Source organism: Nomascus leucogenys, chromosome 12 (assembly GCF_006542625.1).
Source record: "Nomascus leucogenys isolate Asia chromosome 12, Asia_NLE_v1, whole genome shotgun sequence".
NCBI classification, from domain to species: domain Eukaryota; kingdom Metazoa; phylum Chordata; class Mammalia; order Primates; family Hylobatidae; genus Nomascus; species Nomascus leucogenys.
In genome coordinates this window covers 59,938,839-59,962,962 of record NC_044392.1, presented here as the reverse complement: position 1 = coordinate 59,962,962, position 24,124 = coordinate 59,938,839, and the positions used below count along the sequence as shown (strand labels likewise).

The following is a 24,124-nucleotide window of genomic DNA, read 5'->3' as shown; positions in this document are numbered from 1 at the left end:
GAGGGGCTAGGTACTACTGTCTAAACTGCCACAGCCCCTGCCTGGCTTGCAGGTTCCTTGATATGCTGTGAATAATCCATGGCACATTTCTTATCCCTGCATGATTGTATATCCTTCTCTCAGTGGGGATATTTGTGGACCAAGTAAAGTGCTTTCGGGGACTAAAGATAAAACCAAGTATTCTAGCTGTCAGATTGGCTATAGGAAGAAGGAAACCCCCTTAAATTCTAAATCTGTCTACACTCCTTTTCAAGAGAATGGCATTCGGTGGCTCCAAGGAAATGGTGACCAATTAGGTAGTTCCCTGTATGCCTGTAAATCCACAACCTAATGCTTGAAGTCATGACCCAGAGATATTGTGTGTGAAGATGCCTATAAGACGACGGCACTTGCTCTTCTTACATAAATAATTCAGCAAATAATTAATTAGTGCTGACAGACACTGTAAGGTTAGCATGGGGGATACAAATATGCCCTTAAGAAGGTCACAGCATCATAGGGGAGAGACAAATGGACACACTTCACCATGCATCACTGTAAAGCAAAAATAGGGTGATGTGGCAGAAAGGAGAGAGTGGTAAGCTCCTCTGGGGTAAGTCAGACGAGACTTAAGGTGTGTCATGGAGAATGAATAGTTCACAGGGGAGGAGGTGGGGTTGCAAGTGGGGAGTGGGGAGAGGAGGGCACAGTGTGTACTGAGAGTGGTCTTTTTTGGTGGATGTCATGCTTCATGGCAAAAGTGGAATGAAAAATCTGTTTGCTTTTCTTTGAGTAACCGTACCCTTACCTAGACTTCTGCAGGACAGTGGTCCTACATTATTCATCTGTGGGTGATGCAGAGTCAGTCACCTGCCCTGAGCCAAAACAGGGAGGGCAAGAAAGGGCAAAGCCCACTTGTGGAAGGGAAATGACTCACTGCTTGTAAAAGCTTCGTGTAAATGATTTTTTTTCTTTACCATTCACTTCTCCCTTCATTAGAGTGGTTTGTGGTTATAGCATGTTTTTCAACTATTATTCCATGAAATGTCACTATAAATTAGAAGAAGAAATAAAAAACCTACAATGGGTTGTTTAGGTCACAGGAAAAAATGGAAGCAGACAAATTTATCACATTTGCAGAGCCAAGGAGAAGTTGCTCAGAGTAGAGGCTGGATATGTGTCTCAGTTCTCAGAGTCAGTATGACAGGTCCTTCTTGCTCTTTGGTCTTCCTAATATTCATGATCAACTTAAGAAACATCTCCTAGTTCATGGATTAGCCTGGGCAACAAAACAAGACCCTGTCTCTTAAAAAGAAAAAAGAGAAACATCTGATCTTTGTGCTCTAATACAGTAGGGAAGGATAATAATAACAGCACAGGGCTATTCGGTGGAGGAAAGAAAAGAAAGAAACCTGGAGATGGCTTGTTTGTGTCACATGGGTACACCAGGATGTCAGATAGACAGTAAGTGTAAATGATACAATTCAATTGAAAAATGGAAATTTATTAGGTATTTGTATTTAAAACACACACTGTGGAGTAAGATACACCCTGAAACAAAAGATCAGCCAAATGTGAAAATAACCACTTTGGAAGTTGATTTTAAAACACATTATAGGTGGTCCTCAACTTAGGATGGCTCGACTTATGATTTGTTGACTTTATGATGGTGCAAAAGTGAAAAGTATTCAGTGGAAACTCTACTTCCAATTTTGAATTTTGATCATTTCCTGGGCTAGTAGTAAGTGTGGAAGGATCCTCTTTCATGATGCTGGGCAGCTCCCCATCAGCAGCAGCTCCCAGTCAGCCATGTGACCCTGAGGGCAAACAAGTGATATTATTCTCTACAGTGCTCTCCTGTATTCAGTAAATTACATGAGGTAGTCAGCACTTTATTATAAAGTCAGCTTTGTGTTAGATGACTTGGTCCAACTGTAGGATAATGTGTTTGGAGCACATTTAATGTAGGCTATGAGGTATGATGTTCGGTAGGTTAGGTGCATTAAATGCATTTTCAACTTAACGTATTTTCAGCTTACCATGGGTTAGGGGGCAGCCCAGTCGTAAGTCGAGCGGCATCTATATTCTCTTCTCCTTCATCCCCAGCCTTCTCTCTGTTGTTCCCCAAGCACACAAGCCATAACCCTCACTTCATGCTTGACATGCAACCTTCCTTTTCTTCCTTCTCCCTCCTTTCTAGTGACATCTGATTCTGTTACCCTAAGTCAAAAGGACCCCTTATTTCTAGTATTCCTTCTAGTACTCAGTTGACTTTTTCCATAGCTTCCTGAATGGAACACATGCTGAGGGTGAAAAAATAGAAAGTCTTTAGCTAATATATTGTAATTTACATACCAAAGGCTGGCTGTTTGGGATGAGGGGAGAGTATTACGTGAAAGTTGGTTGGTTATCATCTGGTTATAAGGTATGGCAGCCTTCCTCTTTGACATATCTTTGATATACATTGTTTCATTACTCAGATGTTAATTTTGTTTTGGGGATTACATAAGCATGTGGTCCATTTTAAAGCAATATTTTGTTTTTTCAGATTATATTTGTATTTCAGGAAAATGATTTAATTGATTTGTGACATGTCCATAAAGCTTAAGGTTTTATGATTTTAAGAGAGGTGCTAAAGATACATTTGGGGCCGGGCGCGGTGGCTCACGCTTGTAATCCCAGCACTTTGGGAGGCCGAGGCGGGCGGATCACGAGGTCAGGAGATTGAGACCACGGCAAAACCCCATCTCGGGGTTTTGTATTTTTGTATTTTTTGTAAAAATACAAAAAATTAGCCGGGCGTGGTGGCGGGCGCCTGTAGTCCCAGCTACTCGGAGAAGCTGAGGCAGGAGAATGGCGTGAACCCAGGAGGCGGAGCTTGCAGTGAGCTGAGATAGCGCCACTGCACTCCAGCCTGGGCGACAGAGTGAGACTCCGTCTCAAAAAAAAAAAAAAAAAAAAAAAAGATACATTTGGTTGCTTCCTTTAAAATTTATCTTCAAGTTTCCTAATCCATCCTAGTGGCTTCAAATAATACCTGTTCATGGATGACTCACCCCAGATCTCACCTCTGAACTCCAGGCATCTGTATCTAGCATGAATCCTTTCTTTTCTGGAAGTCCCCATTTCTGGCCTGCATGGTTGTAATGGTCTTTGACGGATCTTCCCACTCCCATGCTTGCTACCTCCATTCTGTTCTCTGTATTGCAGCTAAAGCAACTTTTGTTGATGTATGCCAGTACTTTATCCCTTATCAGGACATGCCATTTATTCTCAGCATCTAAGCAGTAAGAATATAAATATCAAAAAAAGAAACCTCCAAATGTTTCATTAGTACCCAGCCAAGAGTGTCTCTGTCTCAACCCCCTTCACTTCTGTTTACCTAGCTTTTTTCCTCTTTAGGAACTGGAAGGCACTGCATAGCCCTGGCTCTGTGCTCACGCTTGTATTTGCCATATTTATGTTCCTTTCATTTTTTATGTTAGAGGCACCTGCTATTGGTTCTGCCCCCAGTTGTGCCTGATTTTCTCTCAGGTCCACTTTCTTTAGATCAGTGAATGATTATACGAGTGCTTTTAGTGCTATGCCCCTCAAATCCTTTTTGAAAATAGAGTATATTGAATGTTCAACTCAATTTAGTGTATAAGAACAAAAATACAGATGCTGGTTATAAAACAGAAATAGATGTAAGTCAGCCTGAGAGACTGAAAATATTTTGTCTTTATAGTCTTCCTTTTCTGTTAATATATGGGAAAAGAAAAGTAGATTTCCTGCTTTTTCAGTTTGCAAATGATTTTTCAATTTGAAGTACCTTAACATAAAAAGAACATTCATTCTGTGGCTTTAGAATTTGGCCTATTATTAACAAAAAATAACAGGAAATTCATCACCTTAATAATCTCTACTCAACAGGGTTTGAATGACTTATAAATTAGTGATTTTTAAAATCTAAAGACTCATAAAAAACACATTTCTTGAGAGCCACACTTATCATATTTAGGTTTATTATAGTTTAACTTAAAATGGCCTGGTAATATCCTGGTTTGGGTTTTACCCTAGTACTAAGTATTGACCAAAGGGGGTAGAAAATGAGCTAGCAATTGAGTCTAGTCTGGTGAGTGAGATCCTTCCAAAACTTTAAGTATAGATTACGCCAATACATTTTCTCAAATACTATAGGGATCAATATCCTAGTGTATCTTGTCTGGGCTTTGACAAAATAAAACTCCTTAGATCACATAGTAGGTATGTGATACGTATATCAACGATACTTGAAAAGTTTTTAAAATTGGGCAAAACAAAACATTTAAACCAAGATCTCACATGTTGGGAGATGAAGGATGTGGAGGGCTGGTTGTCAACCCATTGTTCTGAATCTGTGAGTTGGCATCCCTGTGTCAACCATCCCCAGTTCACTAGGATCTGTCAGGGAGATCTGGGTTCCAGCTTCACATTCTCTAATTTGCTTTTGAAAAATCTGTCTTTCCATTTTTCTGTCAGTTCCTGTATGTATTCCAAGAGTAACAGAGAGATACATGGCCCAACTAGCATTGACATGAAGAAAAATTACTAGCAGTTACTTTGACACTTGGAAATGGCAACCTGAGAATCATAATTTGGAATTTGCTGCTCAAACATCCCTTGGGCTACTTCTTCCTAAAATTATCACAAAAGTTGACAGCTATCCACTTAAAAGGATAGTGTCGTAGCCTTTTCCATGGATTTGAGAAGTTCAGCAAATGAGGCAACAGAATAGTTGATTATGGAGTTTTCAAATTAGCCATTTTTTAGTGATTAAACACAAAACAGATCAGTTTTGTGTTTAATCAATAAAACAGGCCAAGATCAGTATCTTGGCCATGTAAACAGACTAGCAAAACTTGAGGTGCAGGTTAATGAAGACTGAAGTTGCAGGCCAGATTTTAAAAGCATGAAAAGACCAAAACAAACACTAAGAACATAAATTAAAAAAAAAGCAAGTGTTTGAATTTCAAGGTATTAAGAACAAGTACAATTAAGCTGTGTATATTGGCCATTGTAAAAGAAGGGATCTCCCTGTGACAGATACAGTCCTGTCTTTTCTAGGACAACCTGATATCTCATATTGATTTGTTTTTAGATCTGGTAAAATGTTACAGTAAGCATTCCTCATGAGTCGAAAATTCTACTACAGAACTATCCATGTTACAAAATAGATTAATTTTTTACAAAACAAAATTTTTTCTTCAAATGCTACAGCTCTTTCAATCTCTTTTATATGAAACTTTCTCTTTCTTTTTCTTTCTTTTCTTTCTCTCTCTCCTTTCTCTCTTTTCTTCTCTCTTTGCTTCTCTCCTTTTCTTCTCTCCTCTTCTATCCCTCTCTTCTCTCCCTTCCCCTCCTTTCCCCTCCCCTCCTCTCTTCTCTCCTCTCTTTTGACAGGGTCTCACTCTGTTGTCCAGGCTGGAGTGCAATGGCACTCTGTAGCCCCAATCTCCCAGGCTCACTGTAATGGCTCACTGTAGCCCCAACCTCCCAGGCTCAATCAGTTCTCCCACCTCAGCCTCCAGAGTAGCTGGGACTACAGGTGTGTACCACCACACCCAGCTAATTTTTGTGTGTTTTGTATAGACATGGTTTCACCATGTTGCCCAGGCTGCTCTTGAACTCCTGGGCTCAAGCAATCCACCGGCCTCAGCTTCCCAAAGTGCTGGGATACAGGCGTAGCCACTGCACCCAGCCTGTATCTGTAGTTTCATAAACCTTCATAACCTCTCCCATGAGCTTGACTCCCAGCCAAATGCCTGCTTGACATCTCTACTTAGATGTTTTATACGCATGCTCTGTCTGAGCTTCTTCACACAGAACTCTTGAATTCCCACCATGTACCTAACACCCCTTGCAGCCTTCTCTGTCTCGATAAATGTCACAACCACCCAGAGAGTGGCTAAAATGAACAATTTAGTTGACTCTTCCATTCCTTTCTACTCCTACTACATCTCCATCACAACATCTGACAGTCCTGCCTTCAAAATACATCCCAAGTCCATTCAGTTCTCTCCATCACCACAGTTTCCACCTTTATCCAAGCCGTCATTATCTCCTAAACGATTACTGTAACTCCCCTGCTTCCACTCTTTCCTATCATATTGCATTCTCATAAACTGGCCACAGTGGTCTTTAGAAACATAAACCCAGTAATTCAATATTCGTTCTTTGCACTAGAATAAAATCTCTCAGCTCCTTACTGTGGCCTAACCCTGCATGATCTGATGCCCACCTGCTTTGCTGGCCTAATTTCATACCACCTTCACTAGAGATACACTGGTGTGTTTTCACCTGGGGCCGTTGCAATTATTTCCCCTGAAGAGTTTTTTTGTGGTTGGTTACTTGTCATCATCCAAGTCACAAATGTCACCTCCCCCCAGAATCCTCCCCTGAACCACCTATTTAAAGTGGCTCCCTCCAGTCCCAGCTACTTGGGAGGCTGAGGCAAGAAGATTGCTTGAGGCTGGGGGGTCAAGGCTGCAATGAGCTGTGATGGCACCACAGCACTCCAGCCTGAGCAACAGAGTGACACCTTGCCAAAAAAAAAAAAAAAAAAGAAAAGAAAAAAAAGAAAGAAATAGTAAATCCAAGAAGGGCTAGGAAAACCAGCTAATTTACCTTGTTAAGAATTGCATGTGAAGAATGGAATTCAGAAGTAAAGCATACATTAGTGAGGGGACATTATTCTCATCTGTTTTTCCCAATTCCTGAGTCTTTTTGGTGGGTGGTTTTGCATAGAGATGTCCAGAAGCTGTCTTGTCAAGACCTTTATCAATCCAGTCTTACAAGACTAGGAGGGAAGGAGAGAAGTTAGATGTACTTTGAGCCATGATGACTGGTTGTGGAAGCATCAGAAGGGAGTGATCTGAAAGGTGGAGAGAGCAACTGGGGATTCTTTATTGCAAGTTCTTGAGGAGGAGGAGCCCTTCACACACCTGTCATCACTGACTCTAGCGAAGGGGACCGGGAAGAGGAAGGATAAGTGGTCTCTTGGTTCTCTGAGGTTATTCTGTGACATGGGTTCACTTTTATTCTTATAACCAAATATCATCTTTAACACATCACTAGACAAGACTTGAGATAGTGGTGTTTTAAGCAGAGAATGGTTGCTTTCTCTTTGAGTTCCTAAGTTTCCGTAAAGTAGAAGATACTAAAGGAGTTTCTTTTGTCATAAATATACGTGATATAAAATTTACCATTTTATTCACATTTAAGTGTGTAGTTTCAGATGCATTACATACATTCAAATTGTTGTGTAACCATTGCCACTATTCATCTCCAGGACGTTTTCAACATTCCAAACTGAAACTCTGTTCCATTATGCAATAATTCCCTGTTCCCCCCTCCTTCTGGCCCCTGGTAACCACCATTCTATTTTCTGCCTCTATGAAGTTGACTATTCCAGGTACCTCATGTAAATAGAATCATGCTATATTTGTGTTTCTGTGTCTGGCTTATTTCATACAGTATAATGTCTTCAGAGTTTAGGTTGTAGCATGAATCAGAATTTTTTTCCTTTTTATTTTATTTTATTTTATTTTTTATTTTTGAGACGGAGTCTCACTCTGTCGCCCAGGCTGGAGTGCAGTGGCACGATCTCAGCTCATTGCAAGCTCCGCCTCCTGGGTTCATGCCATTCTCCTGCCTCAGCCTCCCGAGTAACTGGGACTACAGGCGTCCGCCACCATGCCCAGCTAATTTTTTGTATTTTTTAGTAGAGACGGAGTTTCACTGTGTTAGCCAGGATGGTCTCGATCTCCTAACCTTGTGATCCGCCCACCTTGGCCTCTTCCTTTTTATTTTTATTTTATTTTATTTTATTTTTTTGAGACAGAGTCTCGCTGTCGCCCAGGCTGGAGTGCAGTGGCGCGATCTTGGCTCACTGCAGGCTCCGCCCTGCGGGGTTCACGCCATTCTCCTGCCTCAGTCTCCTGAGTAGCTGGGACTAGAGGCGCCTGCCATCTCGCCCAGCTAATTTTTTGTATTTTTAGTAGAGACAGGGTTTCACCGTGGTCTCGATCTCCTGACCTCGTGATCCGCCTGCCTTGGCCTCCCAAAGTGCTGGGATTACAGGCATGAGCCACCGCACCCGGCCTCCTTTTTATTTTTTTAATTTTATTGACATAATTATATTTATGGACTACATGATGATGTTTTAATACATACAATGTATAGTGATCAAATCAGGGTAATTCGCATTTCTATCATCTCAAATATTTATCATTTGTATTGGGAACATTTGATATCCTCCTTCTAGCTATTTGAAGCTATATATTATTGTTAGCTATAGTCATCCTACAATGATATGGATACTAGAACTTATTTCTCCTATCTAGCTATAATTTTGTGTCTTTTAACAAATCTCTGCCTATTCTTTCATTCCTTCTTAAAGCTGAGTAATATTCCACTGTATGTGTATACCACATTTTGTTTATTCATTCATCCATCGATAGACACAGGTTGTTTCCACCTTTAGCTATTGCAAATACAGCTGCTATGAACATGGGTGTACAAATATTTCTTCATGTCCCTGCTTTTAGTTCTTTTGGGTATATGCCTGGAAATGGAATCGCCAGATCATTCTGTGTTTAATCTTTTTGAGGAAAATACTCAAGGGATTTTAAACCCACAAGCCTGTTAGACAAAAAGTTCATGTATTTATTGCTTCATATATGTCATATAGTGTATTAGGCATCAGAGAATGGAAATAAATGGGACAAGGCTCCTCTCAAGAAACACAGAGCCTTAGGATGTGGGACATAGTCAATAGATGCATAAGTAATTAGCTATTATACACTGTGTTCAATTCTGTAATAAGATATGTATAGAGTACTATGGGAGTGCATCATAATAATAGTGATTTTTTTTTTTAATTTTTTTTTTGCACACAAAAACAATAAACATTTTCTAAAAATACATACAAACAAAAAGATGCGTATCAAACATATTAGGAAGGTTACACATGGGAAGTCGGGGAATAGAAATGGGGGGTGGGAGTTAAAATAAGGTAGAGAGGGACTTTATGTGGATCAGTGATAATAACTCAATCCTCTATTTGACAAGAGGGAGAAGGAAGAGGAAGAAAAAGAAAGTGGGATAAAGGATCAGAAAGGGAGGAAAATAGAAAAAATTAGAGTATGACTCCAGGGTAGACCTGTTTTGTTGTCACTGAGTTGGTTGGTTGGTTTGTCTGTTGTATTTTTCATGTTTCGCCAAGTTGGCCAGACTGGTCTCGAACTCCTAGCCCGAAGTGATCAACCCGCCTCGCCCCCCAGAGTGCCGGGACCACAGGCGTGAGCCACCACGTCCAGCCCCCACATTGCTTCTGGCCTCCATTGTAGACCTCCCAGACGGAGCGGCCGGGCAGAGGTGCTCCTCACTTCTTCCCAGACACGGGGCGGCCGGGCAGAGGCGCTCCTCACTTCCCAGACGGGGCGGCCAGGCAGAGGCGCTCCTCACTTCTTCCCGGTCGGGGCGGCCGGGCAGAGGCGCTCCTCACTTCTTCCCAGACGGGGCGGCCGGGCAGAGGCGCTCCTCACTTCTTCCCGGCCGGGGCGGCCGGGCAGAGGCGCTCCTCACTTCTTCCCGGACGGGGCGGCCGGGCAAAGGCGCTCCTCACTTCTTCCCGGATGGGGCGGCCGGGCAGAGGCGCTCCTCACTTCTTCCCGAACGGGGTGGCCGGGCAGAGGCGCTCCTCACCTCCCAGACGATAGGTGGCCGGGCAGAGGCACTCCTCACTTCACAGATGAGGTGGCCGGGCAGAGGCGCACCTCACTTCCCAGATGGTGGGTGGCCGGGCAGAGGCGCTCCTCACTTCCCTGACGGGGCGGCCGGGCAGAGGCGCTCCTCACTTCCCAGACGGTGGGTGGCCGGGCAGAGGCGCTCCTCACTTCCCAGACGGTGGGTGGCCGGGCAGAGGCACTCCTCACTTCCCAGACGGGGTGGCCGGGCAGAGGCGCTCCTCACTTCCCAGACGGTGGGTGGCCGGGCAGAGGCGCTCCTCACTTCCCAGACGGTGGGTGGCCGGGCAGAGGCGCTCCTCACTTCCCAGACGGGGTGGCCGGGCAGAGGCGCTCCTCACTTCCCAGACGGTGGGTGGCCGGGCAGAGGCGCTCCTCACTTCCCAGACGGTGGGTGGCCGGGCAGAGGCGCTCCTCACTTCCCAGACGGTGGGTGGCCGGGCAGAGGCGCTCCTCACTTCCCAGACGGGGCGGCCGGGCAGAGGCGCTCCTCACTTCTTCCCGGATGGGGCGGCCGGACAGAGGCGCTCCTCACTTCTTCCCGGACGGGGCGGCCAGGCAGAGGCGCTCCTCACTTCCCAGACGGGGCGGCCGGGCAGAGGCGCTCCTCACTTCTTCCCGGACGGGGCGGCCGGGCAGAGGCGCTCCTCACTTCTTCCTGGACGGGGCGGCCGGGCAGAGGCGCTCCTCACTTCTTCCCGGACGGGGCGGCCGGGTAGAGGCGTTCCTCACTTCTTCCCGGACGGGGCGGCCGGACAGAGGCGCTCCTCACTTCCCAGACGGGGCGGCCGGGCAGAGGCGCTCCTCACTTCTTCCCGGACGGGGCGGCCGGGCAGAGGCGCTCCTCACTTCCCAGACGGGGCGGCCGGGCAGAGGCGCTCCTCACTTCTTCCTGGACGGGGCGGCCGGGCAGAGGCGCTCCTCACTTCTTCCCGGACGGGGCGGCCGGGCAGAGGCGCTCCTCACCTCCCAGACGATAGGTGGCCGGGCAGAGGCGCTCCTCATTTCACAGATGAGGTGGCCGGGCAGAGGCGTTCCTCACTTCCCAGACGGGGTGGCCGGGCAGAGGCGCTCCTCACTTCCCAGACGGTGGGTGGCCGGGCAGAGGCGCTCCTCACTTCCCAGACGGTGGGTGGCCGGGCAGAGGCGCTCCTCACTTCCCAGACGGGGCGGCCGGGCAGAGGCGCTCCTCACTTCTTCCCAGACGGGGCGGCCGGGCAGAGGCGCTCCTCACTTCTTCCCGGATGGGGCGGCCGGGCAGAGACGCTCCTCACTTCTTCCCAGACGGGGCGGCCGGGCAGAGGCGCTCCTCACTTCTTCCCGGACGGGGCGGCCGGGCAGAGGCGCTCCCCACGTCCCAGACGGGGCGGTGGCCGGGCAGGGGCTCGGGAGGCTGAGGCGGGCAGAGCACTCGGCCTCAGGAGCTGGCGAGCAGCGTGGCCAACATGGCGACCGCGCGCCTGCAGCCAAAGGAGAAAAAGCAGGCAGCGGTGGCGTGCGGCGGCAGTCCCAGGCAGTGCGCGGTGCGGGCAGCAGCGAGCTGAGTAGATTGCAGCCTGGGCCACAGAGGGAGAGGGAAGGAAGGGAGGGAGGGAGGGAGGGAGGGAGGAAGGAAGGAAGGGAGGGAAGGGTGATTTCTAGTGTTTCTGAAGATAAAATCTGATTGGATGTTGTCTGAGATAGACAAATTCTACTGAATTCTGGTTAATAGTGGATCATGCAGTATAGAAGTTCTGGTGTACAAGTTTTTGTTGTACATTTGGTTTTTTAATAGCTAACTGAATCCTACATGTCTCTCTTTTATCTTCCTCTAGTGGTTTTTAATTGCCAACAGATCCTACAAAGTCAGTGCAGCAAGCTCTTTTTTCTTCAGTGGTGTATTCGTTGGAGTTATCTCTTTTGGTCAGCTTTCAGATCGCTTCGGAAGGAAAAAAGTCTATCTCACAGGTAATCTATTAGAGTATTCATAAACTGGATGAGAGGGCTTATTTCTCTAAGATTCTTAGGAAAATAATAAGGGGGCTATTTCGTTAAGGTTCTCCGGGAATTGGCATATGGACACAGAACTGATCTTTATTACCCTGGCAAGAGGCCAAACTGCAGCTCGAGTGCTTCTGGCCAGGCACTTTTAAGTTACTAGCCCACCTAGTTAAAGTCAGATATTTGTGTTGTAAACCTTTCATAGGTTTATTTTAGTTTATGCCATGTTGCTAAGGAGAGAAGTAAAAGACTGTGACAGTGTACTAGGCCCATTTCCTTATATCTCTCTGTGTTGATTCATTTCAAATGAGCTCTACAGGACTTAGCATAGTGCCCTTGACAAGCTGAGTATGAGCAAGGATTTTTCATTTTTCAGCATTATTGTGAATAATTGAAAACTGTCTGTGATTGGCAGAAATCATGTAATAAAGTAAACCTTATGGTTTTTTTAAAAAAATAGTTTCCAAGAGAAGCTGTTAAAAAAATAAATAAATAAAACACAGCTGGCTGGGCGCGGTGGCTCACGCCTGTAATCCCAGCACTTTGGGAGGCCGAGGCGGGTGGATTACGAGGTCAGGAGACTGAGACCATCCTGGCTAACACGGTGAAACCCCGTCTCTACTAAAAAATATAAAAAAAATTTAACCAGGCATGGTGGTGGGCGCCTGTAGTCCCAGCTACCCGGGAGGCTGAGGCAGGAGATTGGTGTGAACCCCGGAGGCGGAGCTTGCAGTGAGCCGAGATTGTGCCACTGCACTCCAGCCTGGGCGACAGAGCGAGACTCCGTCTCAAAAAAAAAAAAAAAAAAAAAAAAAAAAAAAACAGCTCAGAAAATTTAAGTTTACAAACGTTTATTTTATAAGCTAATGAATATAATTTATTACTTTCATCAAATGCTATTTTGCCTCTGGATTATTGAATATTGTTCTCTCTTTCTAGGTTTTGCTCTTGACATCTTATTTGCAATTGCAAATGGATTTTCCCCCTCATATGAGTTCTTTGCAATAACTCGCTTCCTGGTGGGCATGATGAATGGAGGGATGTCGCTGGTGGCCTTTGTCTTGCTTAATGAGTGTGTGGGCACCGCCTACTGGGCACTTGCAGGTACTACTTAAATCATGCAGCTCTGGTCTGGGTGAGCAGCTCCAGAAAATCTTATAGGGACCCAGTTTAATCCTAGAGTCTGGAAATGCATTTGGACTTGAAGTACTTTATCCAACTATTAGATTTGTTTTTCTGATTTTGTTCTGTATGATCCTGAACAAGTCATTTTATTAATATTCCTCTGTAGACAGTCTTCCTGGGGGCCTGCCTCACATGTGAGCTTGCCATCCGCCTCATGGACTGCCTAGAGATTACTGTGGAAAGTATTGATTTCCTCAGAAGGACACTAGCAAATTTTTACAACTTAAACTGAAAAATAGCGCAGACATAGGAAATACTAGAAACTCCTTTCTTATAGCCTTTTTATTCTAGTTTATTACATTTTTGTTCTACAGCCCTTTTTTGTTTTTACTGCTCTCAAGTCAACATAGTACTATTGTAGCAGTTCTTTATTGATATTTAATTTCCAAAATTGAGACTGTATTCTGAATTATTTTTGACTATCTCATTATTTTCTCAAGAACTACATAGATAGTAAAATAAATGATTTTAAAAAGTTATTTAACTTCAAATATTGTCATAAGAGAAGTAACTGTGTCTAAGACTTTATAGACTTAGGTTTGCAATGATAACTTTTTGTTTCTTTTACTTTCATTCACTTGACAATGATTGAATGTTTCCCATGGATGTTCTTATATGGATGTGGGAAACAGGTTAACCATGTGACTGATGGAAATGTGTCTTTGGGAGGATCTATATGAGAAGGCCATTTCTTAGAACCTGATACACAGTGCCAGCCATCTCTTATGTACCAGCTACCATGCTAGGCATTTGACATCCATCTGTAATATTCCCGGAGCTTACAAGTTAAGGATTCCTACCTTCGTTTTATGGATGATGAAATTGAGCCTTTGAGAGGTGAGGTGACATGCCTGTTTTCAGCAGCTGATAACTGACAGGGCCAGAACTGCAACCTGGGTCTTGATGACACCCAGGTCATCCTTCCACTGTTCCCCAAAGACTCTCCTCTTGGAACTTCAGCATGTCACCTCATGTGAGTGCTGGCCTGGTCAACCTGTTATTTCTAACTGGTGTTGTTTTTGAAGTTGTATGGGCTATTGTATCGAGCTGGAAGACACAAGGCTAAATAAAGTAGACTTGTGGTCTGTTTGCATCTCCACTAAACAGCTGTCGAGTGGAAGGATCCATAGGGTTGGACCAGTTAGAACTAGGCTGGAGAGGAAGAGACACCAGCTCCATCCTCTCCAGACAGGCTTCCTGCTGGTCTCACACAGTGTTGCCTTAGGATTCATCTTGTCTTTAGCAACTTCTAAAGCCTTTTTGGAACTGGTCCTAAGCTGGGATGAGTGAAAAAGCTTCCTCTGAGTCTTCAATTTGCATTGAGACTTTAGGGTCGTTTTTCTGAATAGTATGGCCAATTTCCGGGGACTTTCTAAGAAGCTGGTAATGATGGTGATCATGCCTGCTCCCTGTATCCAGGGAAGAGATAAAGGCACTCTCTCCTTTGATTTCAGTTTTCCTGAGGTCCAAAATTGTGCTCATGTAGAGCACCATGAATACATATTTTTCTTGTACTTCTTAACATTTCTCCATTAAAGTATTTATATTTGATTTTAGTTGTTGCATGAAGATGCTCTTTTATAAAAGACATATACCACTCCCACCCTGCCAGATTATCTAAGTATTTTTCCTGTCATGTTGCATGTGTTAGGGAAAAGGACCAACCCTGGTCTCTTGCTCTCTTGCTAGTTGCCTAAAGCCATTGAAAAGAGTCCCCTTGGAGTGTTTTGACCTCTCATTCTTATCCTTGATGCTGGGTTAAGATGAGACTATCAAAATTTCTGTAGCAAAGTGAAAAGGGAGAGAGGAAGAAAAACTGTAACAGTGAAACCATATGGTTGCCAAATTCAATGTGAAATTCAGAGCAAGTGTGAGAGTTCCCTGAAGACCAGTACACAGCCCTGCACCCAGGACAAAGTAAGGCTCTGATAGCACCTGGAACTTTTTTTGAGTAGCTTCCTTCCCTCTCTCATGAACCGAGGTCTTCCCCAGGGTTTTGTCCTTGGTCTTTCTTTTCAAGTTGGTTTCTTTCCAGAATGATTTTATCTATACCTGTGGCTTCAAATATGCTTATGAATTGCAAGAAGTCAGAGAAAACCCTAAATGTTCAGCAATAGGGGATTTGCTGGAAATAGCCTGATTATTTGGCAATGAAAATTAATTTGAAAAATTATGCTTATTACAAAATAATATTTGCAATATGTAAAAAACAATATGTAAATATATACCAAAAAGCACAAGTACAAACTGCAAGCATCCATTTTTGACCAGTTTGCAGTGTAGTACTTAACAAAAAGGATTTCCGGCTAATTGACTGAAAATTATTAAGAAGTGAAAACCAAAAAATACTGAAGCTGTGAAAAATTCCATATTAATATATTTATTATTTGTTTTCTTATATTAATGTCTTCATATAACAATTCATGTTCATTGTAGAAAATAATTAAGAAATATATGCACACGTCATCAAACTAAAGAATACATGTAGTCCTATTCCCCTAGAGACGACCATGGTTAACATATTGCTATGTATGCTTGCAGAGCTTTTCCTTTGCATGTCTGTTCCACAGCATTCATTTGTTAAATGGATTCTGCCATGTACCAGACACTGCTTTTTTTAGATAAAAAGGTGGAACAGACAGGGATGACTTGGGGGAGGTTCTTGCTCTCATGGAACTTATGCTTCACTTAGGAAAGGTGGAACAAATTGATAATTTCTGAAAATTAGAAGTACAATGAAGAAAATGAAGCAGGGTAATGGGCTAGATAGTAATTGCGGGGAGTAACTATATTAAATAGGATAGTTAGAGAAAACCTCGACGTGGGTGTTTGATCTAAGACATGAATGATTAGGAAGACCTAGGCCTGTGAAATTCTGGGAGAAGAATATTCTAGCTAGATGGAATGGCAAAGACCCAGGCCTTGAAGCAGGAAGGAACTTCTTTGAAAAGTTTTGAAAACGTTCTCATGACTACAGGATAGAGAGTTAAGGAAAGAGTGAAGGAACTGGGAGGGACCAGATGATACAGGGCCTGTGATGGGCCAAATGAGGAATTTGTTTTTTTACTTGAAGTACAGTGGGAAGCCAGTGGGGCATATTAAATACAGGAGTGATAGGGTCTCATATACAGAAAGATTACTCTGGTAGGTACAGAAATTGAGGGATCATTTAGTAGGCTGCTATAGTTGGTGACATGAAACCAGTGGTGGGTTAGACAAGATGGAAGCAGTGGAGAAGAAAGAGGATGTATCTGAGCTGGATTTTGGTGGGAAAGTGATTTGCTAAAGGACCAGCAGAGATGGGGAGAGCAAAATAACTCAAGGAGACTTCATGGTCTGTATTTGAAAACTAGATGGATTACTGGTACCATTTACAAAAATGAAGTCATAACTATGTACTCTTTTCTAACCTGCTGAAATTTAGCTTTTACTAGTGCAAACTGAGCAGGAATAGCAAAGTTGAAATTAATTAAAAATAAGCAGAGAATAAATTTTAAAATAGGCATAGTACTTAAAGGCATATACATGGTTATAAAGCCACCTATGATACTCCAGAAAGGATGACTTGAAATGTTTATTTTTTATTAATTTTTAAACCAAATAACATAGAGCCTTATTATATTCATCTCTATGCCTTCTCCCTGTTGTCATTTACAGGCATATATGTGCAGCTTCTTGCTGGACATTAGATATGAATATTTATTGACTCCTTAAATAAAAATTATTGCTTTCTTTCCACCTAAAAGCTACATTATTTTCTGGGACCTCTGCCTATGTTGTCACAGTATTTACGGTTACCAAACTAGATAACTCTGAATCATTTCTTCTTGTCCATCACGTCCAGTTGATACCAGATCTTACTGATTGTGACAGAGACTCAACTCTAATGAGTTCATATATAAGGGGAAATCATTTGGTTAGGATAACTAGACCATGAAGAGCCAGGCGTTGAAGATGCCCAGAACCAGAAGTCAGATGCTTCTCATTTCAGCTCCCCATCCTCTCTGAGAAGCTTCGTCTGTGTAGTCACAGACAAGGCCCAGCAGCTCCAAGTCTAGTATTTAAAATCTTGGGTAAGGCCTCTGATCGGCTCAGCTGATTGGAGTCACCCTGCAGTTAGAGGAACTATACTTGGCAGGCCCCATTTGAACCACAGAGATGAAGTCAGGGAAGTTAGTCCTCCAACAGCGGGCGGGGCATTCTTGGAATTAGGAAGGAGAACCAGGCAGCAAATATTCTGTGATAGATTCAACAGGAGGCTTTCAGATGGCTTTTTTTTTTTTTTTTTGAGGTTAATAAATAGAAGGGCTAAATCCAGATTACATTAGGACAATATCCATCATTTGTATAACATGCATTATTTCATCTGAAACTAATAAAAACTACCCTTTGAGGTAGGCACTATTATTTCTGTTTCACCAATAAGAAAACTGAGGCTCAGGAACATTTAGTGATTTGCCCAAGGTCAGAGTAGTATGTAGCAGAACTAGGATCTGAACTTGGTCCCTCTGAAACCATCACATCCTCTGGGCTTTCTTGTTTTTGCTTACATTGTTGTCAAGGGATACTGAGTGCTCAGGACCATTCTGAGCAATGGCAGACAAGAAGTCTTATTCTTGGAAGCCAGGTGCTTTTTGATCTACAGCAGTGAACCTGTAGTAGCTATTGACTGTCTTAAATTTCCAGGAAACTCGCACTGTCCTCATCCCACTACTCATTGGACCACATATTCTGAACATGCTGTCACATAAGCTTCCCTTTCTAGCTCTCCCTTTCCTAACTAGGTCAAACAGTATACAAGCCATTACTTATTTGTTATAAAGTAATAAGCTATGGATAGGAATCAAAGGAAACACATGTATTACAAGATTATTATTTTTTGTAACAAGATCAACAAAGTTTTGTCACTGCAGAATGCCCACAGAAATTGGCTTTCCATAGAGGGGAGATAGAAGAGAGGAATGGTACAGAACCTGGGCACAAGTCCTGGCCCTGCTACTTACAGCTCTGTGTCCTTAGGCAGCTTCATTTAACCACTCTGAGCTATTTTCCACTTTAGTTTATGGTTGATAATGGTACTTACTTCATAGGACAATGTATGTGAAACCATTATGCTTAATAAATAATAGCTCTTACTACCACTAATAGCAATAGTGGCAGTTATAGAAAGTGGGTCAGAGGTATAGAATTTGCAAGAATATTGGGCAAGCCTGTGGATTTAATACCCATCTCAATATTTATTTCAAAAAGCATAAGCTTCTTTACAATTCCATGGTGGTTATTTTTCCATCATTGTGCTGACAAAAATCTACGCTTAAGGGAGCTTATTTTCTACTTGGGAAAGACAGGAAACAAATAAATACAAAATGTCATGTATCCTATAGTAATACATTTAGAGAAGGCAGTAGGGAGAATTGGGAGAGTGAGTTGTGATTTAAGAAACTTTGGCCGGGCAAGGTGGCTGATGCCTGTAATCCCAGCACTTTGGGAGGCTGAGGCGGGTGGATCACAAGGTCAGGAGTTAAAGGCTAGCCTGGCCAAGATGGTGAAACCCCGTCTCTAATAAAAATACACACACACACACAAAATTAGCCTGGCATGGTGGCGGTCGCCTGTAATCCCAGCTACTTGAGAGGCTGAGGCAGAGAATCGCTTGAACCCAGGAGCCCGGGAGGTGGAGGTTGCAGTGAGCCGAGATCTTGCCACTGCACTCCAGCCTGGGCGACAGAGCGAGATTCTGTCTCAAGAAAAAAAAAAAAAAAAAGAGGGAAGGAAGGAAAGAAAAGAAAGAAACTTCAAGGACAGCCTGTGTGGTAAAGATTAAGTTTCTGGTATTGCAATAACCTCATGACCTAAAAGCTATATTACCCATATGGCAAAAATATTTCCAAGCCTCAGCCAGAGGTTCAGGCAAATGTCAGTACAACAGGCAATGCAGAAAGCATTTAAACAAATTCTTAAAATTTTTATGTCCCCATATAGTTTGTATTTTTCGTCTATCTTCCCTTTATTTCCACAAATTTTCTGGCCTCTATGATACTTTCATTCTCTGATGTTCAACTTAGTGTAGATTTTTTTTCTTTTCTGGTATGCCTCTTATACTTGCCAGCATAGGGCTGACATCTCACCAGGAAGAAATTTGCTCTGTAACTTGGGGTTGGAAATGGTGCTGCAGATGGTGCTTTCTCCAGTGACAGTTCTCTTTTCCCTGAATTAGGATCGATCGGCGGCCTCTTCTTTGCAGTTGGCATTGCCCAATATGCCCTGTTAGGATACTTCATCCGCTCCTGGAGGACACTAGCCATTCTGGTTAACCTGCAGGGAACAGTGGTCTTTCTCTTATCTTTGTAAGTAGTTTTTCCTCTTAGAGTTTTAATTTAAAAAGCCAAAGCAATGTCTTAAGAGGATGTGGGTCAATGAGCAGCATTATTCCCTTTCAGGAGCTTGCCTGCACTGACTTTGGTGAAGAACTAAATTCTGCAAGTGCTCCAATTCTTGGCAGCTCCTGGGAAGAGAGATGCTTAATTAATTCAGAATGCAGGTATCCCTTGTTTAAAGTAACCTCTCAATACACTGCATTGTAACCTTCACATTCTTGGCATAGGCAACCAATTGCTTTTTTAACCTAATACCTCAACCTTAAAGGTCTTCAGGCTGGATCACATTATGTGCTAGGTGTGTGACTGAGGTAGATTTTGTAGAGCAGTGTATTCATATTGGATATGTAGTGACAACTGTTCATCCTACAGATTAGTGTCATTTCAGGGCCTCTAAACGTTGACTGTGGAAGAGTCTTAGATATAGGAGAAATCCTTAGAGTGCAGGGCCTCATAGCAGTGGCTGGATGATTCCCTAGTCAGGGAAGGACTCTATAAATGACTGCCCAAGGTATCATACCATGGCCCTCTAAGACACCCAGATGTTACAAGGCAAGCCACCAACTTAGTAAGCCCATTTCCCCAGAAGTTTTTTTTTTTTTTTTTTTTTTTTTTTTTTTTGAGACGGAGTTTCGCCCTTGTTGCCCAGGCTGGAGTGCAATGGTGTGATCTCGGCTCACCGCAACCTCTGCCTCTCGGGTTCAAGCAATTCTGCCTCAGCCTCCCAAATAGCTGGGATTACAGGCATGTGCCACCACACCCGGCTGATTTTGTATCTTTAGTAGAGACGGGGTTTCTCCATGTTGGTCAGGCTGGTCTCGAACTTCTGACCTCAGGTGATCCGCCTGCCTCAGCCTCCCAAAGTGCTGGGATTACAGGCGTGAGCCACCGCACCTGGCAGAAGTTTTTATGTGGTATATGAAAGGCTTTTATTCCCTGAGATATCAGATCTCTGATGGTAATCATCAAAATCTTTGACATAAAATTTTCAGCCAGTATTTCCTGCCTTCATCTATGCCATAAAGTGAAGGAGACCTGTAGTAGTGTTTTAATTCTGACAGCTCTTTAATTTATTTACTCTTTATAAGGGGTCTAAATTGAGATTTGGTGGGGACTAAACTGAAATTTTTCATACATTTTTTAAAGCAAGAGAATGTTAAGTGCAAAAATGAATAGAGTAGAAGTAGCCTACATTTTAAAACTAAAATTTATTAAATGTATTTTTAGTTATATGAAGTTGAGTGAGATAATTTTATTAGAAGAGGAAACTAATATGATTTTATTAACTTGTATATTGCCAATTTTTGAAAGTAATAAATGGGTGCCTACTATAGTACTTAGAATTAATAAACATTTATGTAAATATTGATGAATAAATACATTTTCTTTTAAAATGTTTAGTAAATCTCCTACTTCTCCATCTTATCTGGCTCTCATCTCCCCTTTAATAGTAGCACCACTTCACTGGATGATCTGAGGTGTTCTGCTTTTTTTTTTTTTTTTTTTTGAATATATAGTCAGAATTAGTTACTGTTTAGTGCTAGGTGGAGACATCTCCTCACTGGGAAGTGAGTTCAGGTCGTGAAAAATAGAAAGCAGGGAGAAAAGAACTTATGAGATTTAAATATTTACTTATTCCACTAAGCCTAGAATGTAAGGCTTCCCACAGTCAGCCTCCAATTTATCTTTCCTAATTTATTCCCATCCCATGTTCAGGCACACTGCACTACTTGTTCCTTAGGCTTTTCTGCTCCATGCTGCTACTCAGTGCTGTGTCTACATTTTCAACAATCTTCTGCCCAGATCTTCTTATTTAATAAGTATGCCACTGTCCTGATTTGCTCAAATACCGTCCACCCCATCTTTTCCTGATCATAGCCTCAGCTACAAGTCATTCCCTTTCTTTTTTGAATTCCACGGCATTCACCCATACCCTTTGAGTGGTCCTTGTGTTTCTGCCTCATAATGGAGCCACGTTCTCTGTTTCTAAACTGAGAGCTCTCCGACAGTATCAGGCTCTTTGCTCCATGATAACATTTTCCCTAGTACCAAAGCCAGGGGTTTCCACACAGTAGATCCTTGGACATTGCACAAATGTTGGCACAAAAACATTTGGAATCACCTTCAGAATTTTTAATCAGCAACATAAGAAGCCACATTATATACCTTATTTGTTTACCAGAAACATTTTTACCTAGCTTAAAAATTCCTTATTTTCACAATACTTCAGTTTCAGTAGATGTACTTTTTTTCTGAAAACCAGGGTCCCCTTAATTTACAAAGATTTGCCACCTTTAATGATATTCATGGAGCGTTTTTGAGTGGGGCAACATTGTTAAATTAGCATTTTAGCTTTCAAAGGAGCCCACGGCACAGATGACCCTGCTGCTATATAGAGGACGGCATGTTCAAAGGCCTGCTGTTTCTTTTAAAAACGTGTCTTATTGTTTTGTATGTATAATCTGCATGTGTTGGAACTCTGTTTCCAAATCTGTCCACTGGCAACTAGGTGACCCTCTTTAGAAGCAAGCTTATTGGCCTCTCAAAATGCAGAGAAATATAAGACCCTAAGTTTTCATGATCAAGATAAACCCTTTGCCAGGTAGAAATAGTTTTATTAACTCAGAGCCAAATTTCTAAAGCCTTCGTGTCTCTCAAATACCAGCTTTAAAATGATTTATAAAGTTTTAGAAGTAATTTTTATTGCTTATAAACAATTTTGAAAACACAGAGAGGCTAAGGGTAGGAGAAAATGACATATAACCCAAAGATAATGACTGAATATTTTGGCGTATTTTCCGTTGTTTCTTTTTTATTCCTCCCAGTCCTCCCCAAAATAATTAATTTTTATTATCATATATTTTCTCTCAGTATTTATCACAGTAGTCCTCTTTCATTTAGACATAATCAAGTGGTTTTACATAATAGCTCCTATATGCCCCTATGGATAGAGCCAATAAATCCCACTCATAACCTGCAGACCTAACTTCAACAGAACAATGTTTTACTTGATTATTTATTTGTTTGTCAGTAATAATAATCAAATGGCAATGAAGAAGTAAATGGAAGGATTTTTCAGGATGTTATAGATGGTCTTTGTTCCTGCTTTTGCTGACAATCAAATATCGTGCATGAATATTCCTTTCCCCAGTAGCAAAGCTCCTGGGAAAACTCCTGCCTTTGGTTTCCAGCATCTTTCCTTTCAGCACCATTACATTGCTCTGTACAAAATTGAAATGCTAAATAAATGGTTGTTGACAGACTGGCTGTCCATTAAGTTTCCAAATCCTGTAGTGTTTGTTGCTAATTCACTATCCTTATTAGAAGGTACAGTGAATTCTATAAAGCACCGTAAATAGCCAGTTTTATTCATCTAAGTTTCATTTTAGGCAGATAATGTCAAATTAGATTTAAAAAAAAAAACAAAAAACCTTGATTTGTGTCTTGTAAATAAGGCCTCCATATTCCTGCCTTGGTTTTGTCTTTGGAAAGCCCTCTGAAAGTGTAGGCAAAATGGGGAAGAGGCAAAAAGATACATAATATTTAAGTTTTGAAACTCTTTGAATATATCAATGGCAGTATAATTGTCCAACGCTTTGTAGTTACATTAGAAAATAACTGTTGTTTTGTAACTAGAAGTTGGTCAGGAAATAACTTCTATTCTTTAAAGTCTTGGGGGATCAGGAAATATCCTCAGGACATATTAAAGCCAGTGTGTCAGGTGATTTGAGTATTTTGAAGGAGTAAACACTCAAAAGTAGTTTTGGTAAACTTGGTTTCAACTTTATGTGTAGTCTTAAAATAATCTCTACCTCCTACATGTCACTGTGTTAAAAATATTTCAGTTTAAATTTTTTTTCCTGATGAGATAATAAAGATTTCTATCTTCTTTGTGAGGCTTTTTTAGAACTTAAGAAAACCCATTGTCTCTACAGTATTTTCAGACAACACTTGGCTAGGATTTAGAGCCATATCTTTGACCCATGCTTTATGAAGAATTTTCATTATTCAGTCCTATAGACTGAATAATATGTTAATATTTAACATATTAAAATTCACATATTAAAATTTATTTAAAAATAAATGCATACTGTTTGCTTTTTAAACTGCAATTGTAAAAGCATGTTCTTGGTTTTCAGTGATAAAGTAGACTACCATTTAATGTTAGCATGCTGTTGAAAGTAGCCCTTTCATATGTTATTGGGAGAGTCAAACTTTAAGTCTAACACAGAATCCCATTTGTGGTGCAGGAATCTACGTACTGACTAGGTGATTTGTCTCCTTCCTGTGCACGTGTACCTATATGAATATACAGCCTTTAATGACATCTCTTTCAGATTCATTCCTGAATCACCTCGTTGGTTATACTCCCAGGGTCGACTGAGTGAGGCTGAAGAGGCGCTGTATCTCATTGCCAAGAGGAACCGCAAACTCAAGTGCACATTCTCACTAACACACCCAGCCAACAGGAGCTGCAGGGAGACTGGAAGTTTCCTGGACCTGTTTCGTTACCGGGTCCTCTTAGGACACACTTTGATCCTGATGTTCATCTGGTAATTATACTAAGGCGTGTTCTGTTGCTCTTTAACTACGGTTGCTCGAGGTTCTCTTGATATCCTGCTCCTTCTTCAGGGTACAGGGAATTTTACCTCTTTTGTTAGCTTGAGGTTGTTTTCTCAACAGCAAGGCTCTTGATCCTTAGCGCCTGGTTTTCTGCTTGCACAGCCCTGTCTTTCTCAAGCAGCAGATGATAGTGCCTAATGGGCAGGTCCGCTGAGCTTGAGTAAGTAGACATCAGAAGCACATCTTTGCTTTTGAGGTATTTATCTTAAATAT

The 24,124-nt window shown here is 42.2% G+C and overlaps 1 protein-coding gene across 4 annotated transcripts in view; it reads left to right on the top strand.

The window, feature by feature from the left end:
- SLC22A15 (solute carrier family 22 member 15) overlaps positions 1–24,124 on the top strand; it is a 91,097-nt gene that overhangs the window by 35,208 nt on the left and 31,765 nt on the right. For all 4 annotated transcript variants that reach the window (XR_004032686.1, XR_004032685.1, XM_003268033.3 and 1 more), the window contains 4 exons: positions 11,561–11,693; positions 12,666–12,830; positions 19,129–19,258; positions 23,626–23,841. Coding sequence is in view for 2 of the 4 variants with exons in the window: in XM_003268033.3 (XP_003268081.1) it covers positions 11,561–11,693; positions 12,666–12,830; positions 19,129–19,258; positions 23,626–23,841 (644 nt within the window). In the remaining 2 variants the exon portion in view is untranslated. The remainder of the gene's footprint in view (positions 1–11,560; positions 11,694–12,665; positions 12,831–19,128; positions 19,259–23,625; positions 23,842–24,124) is intronic.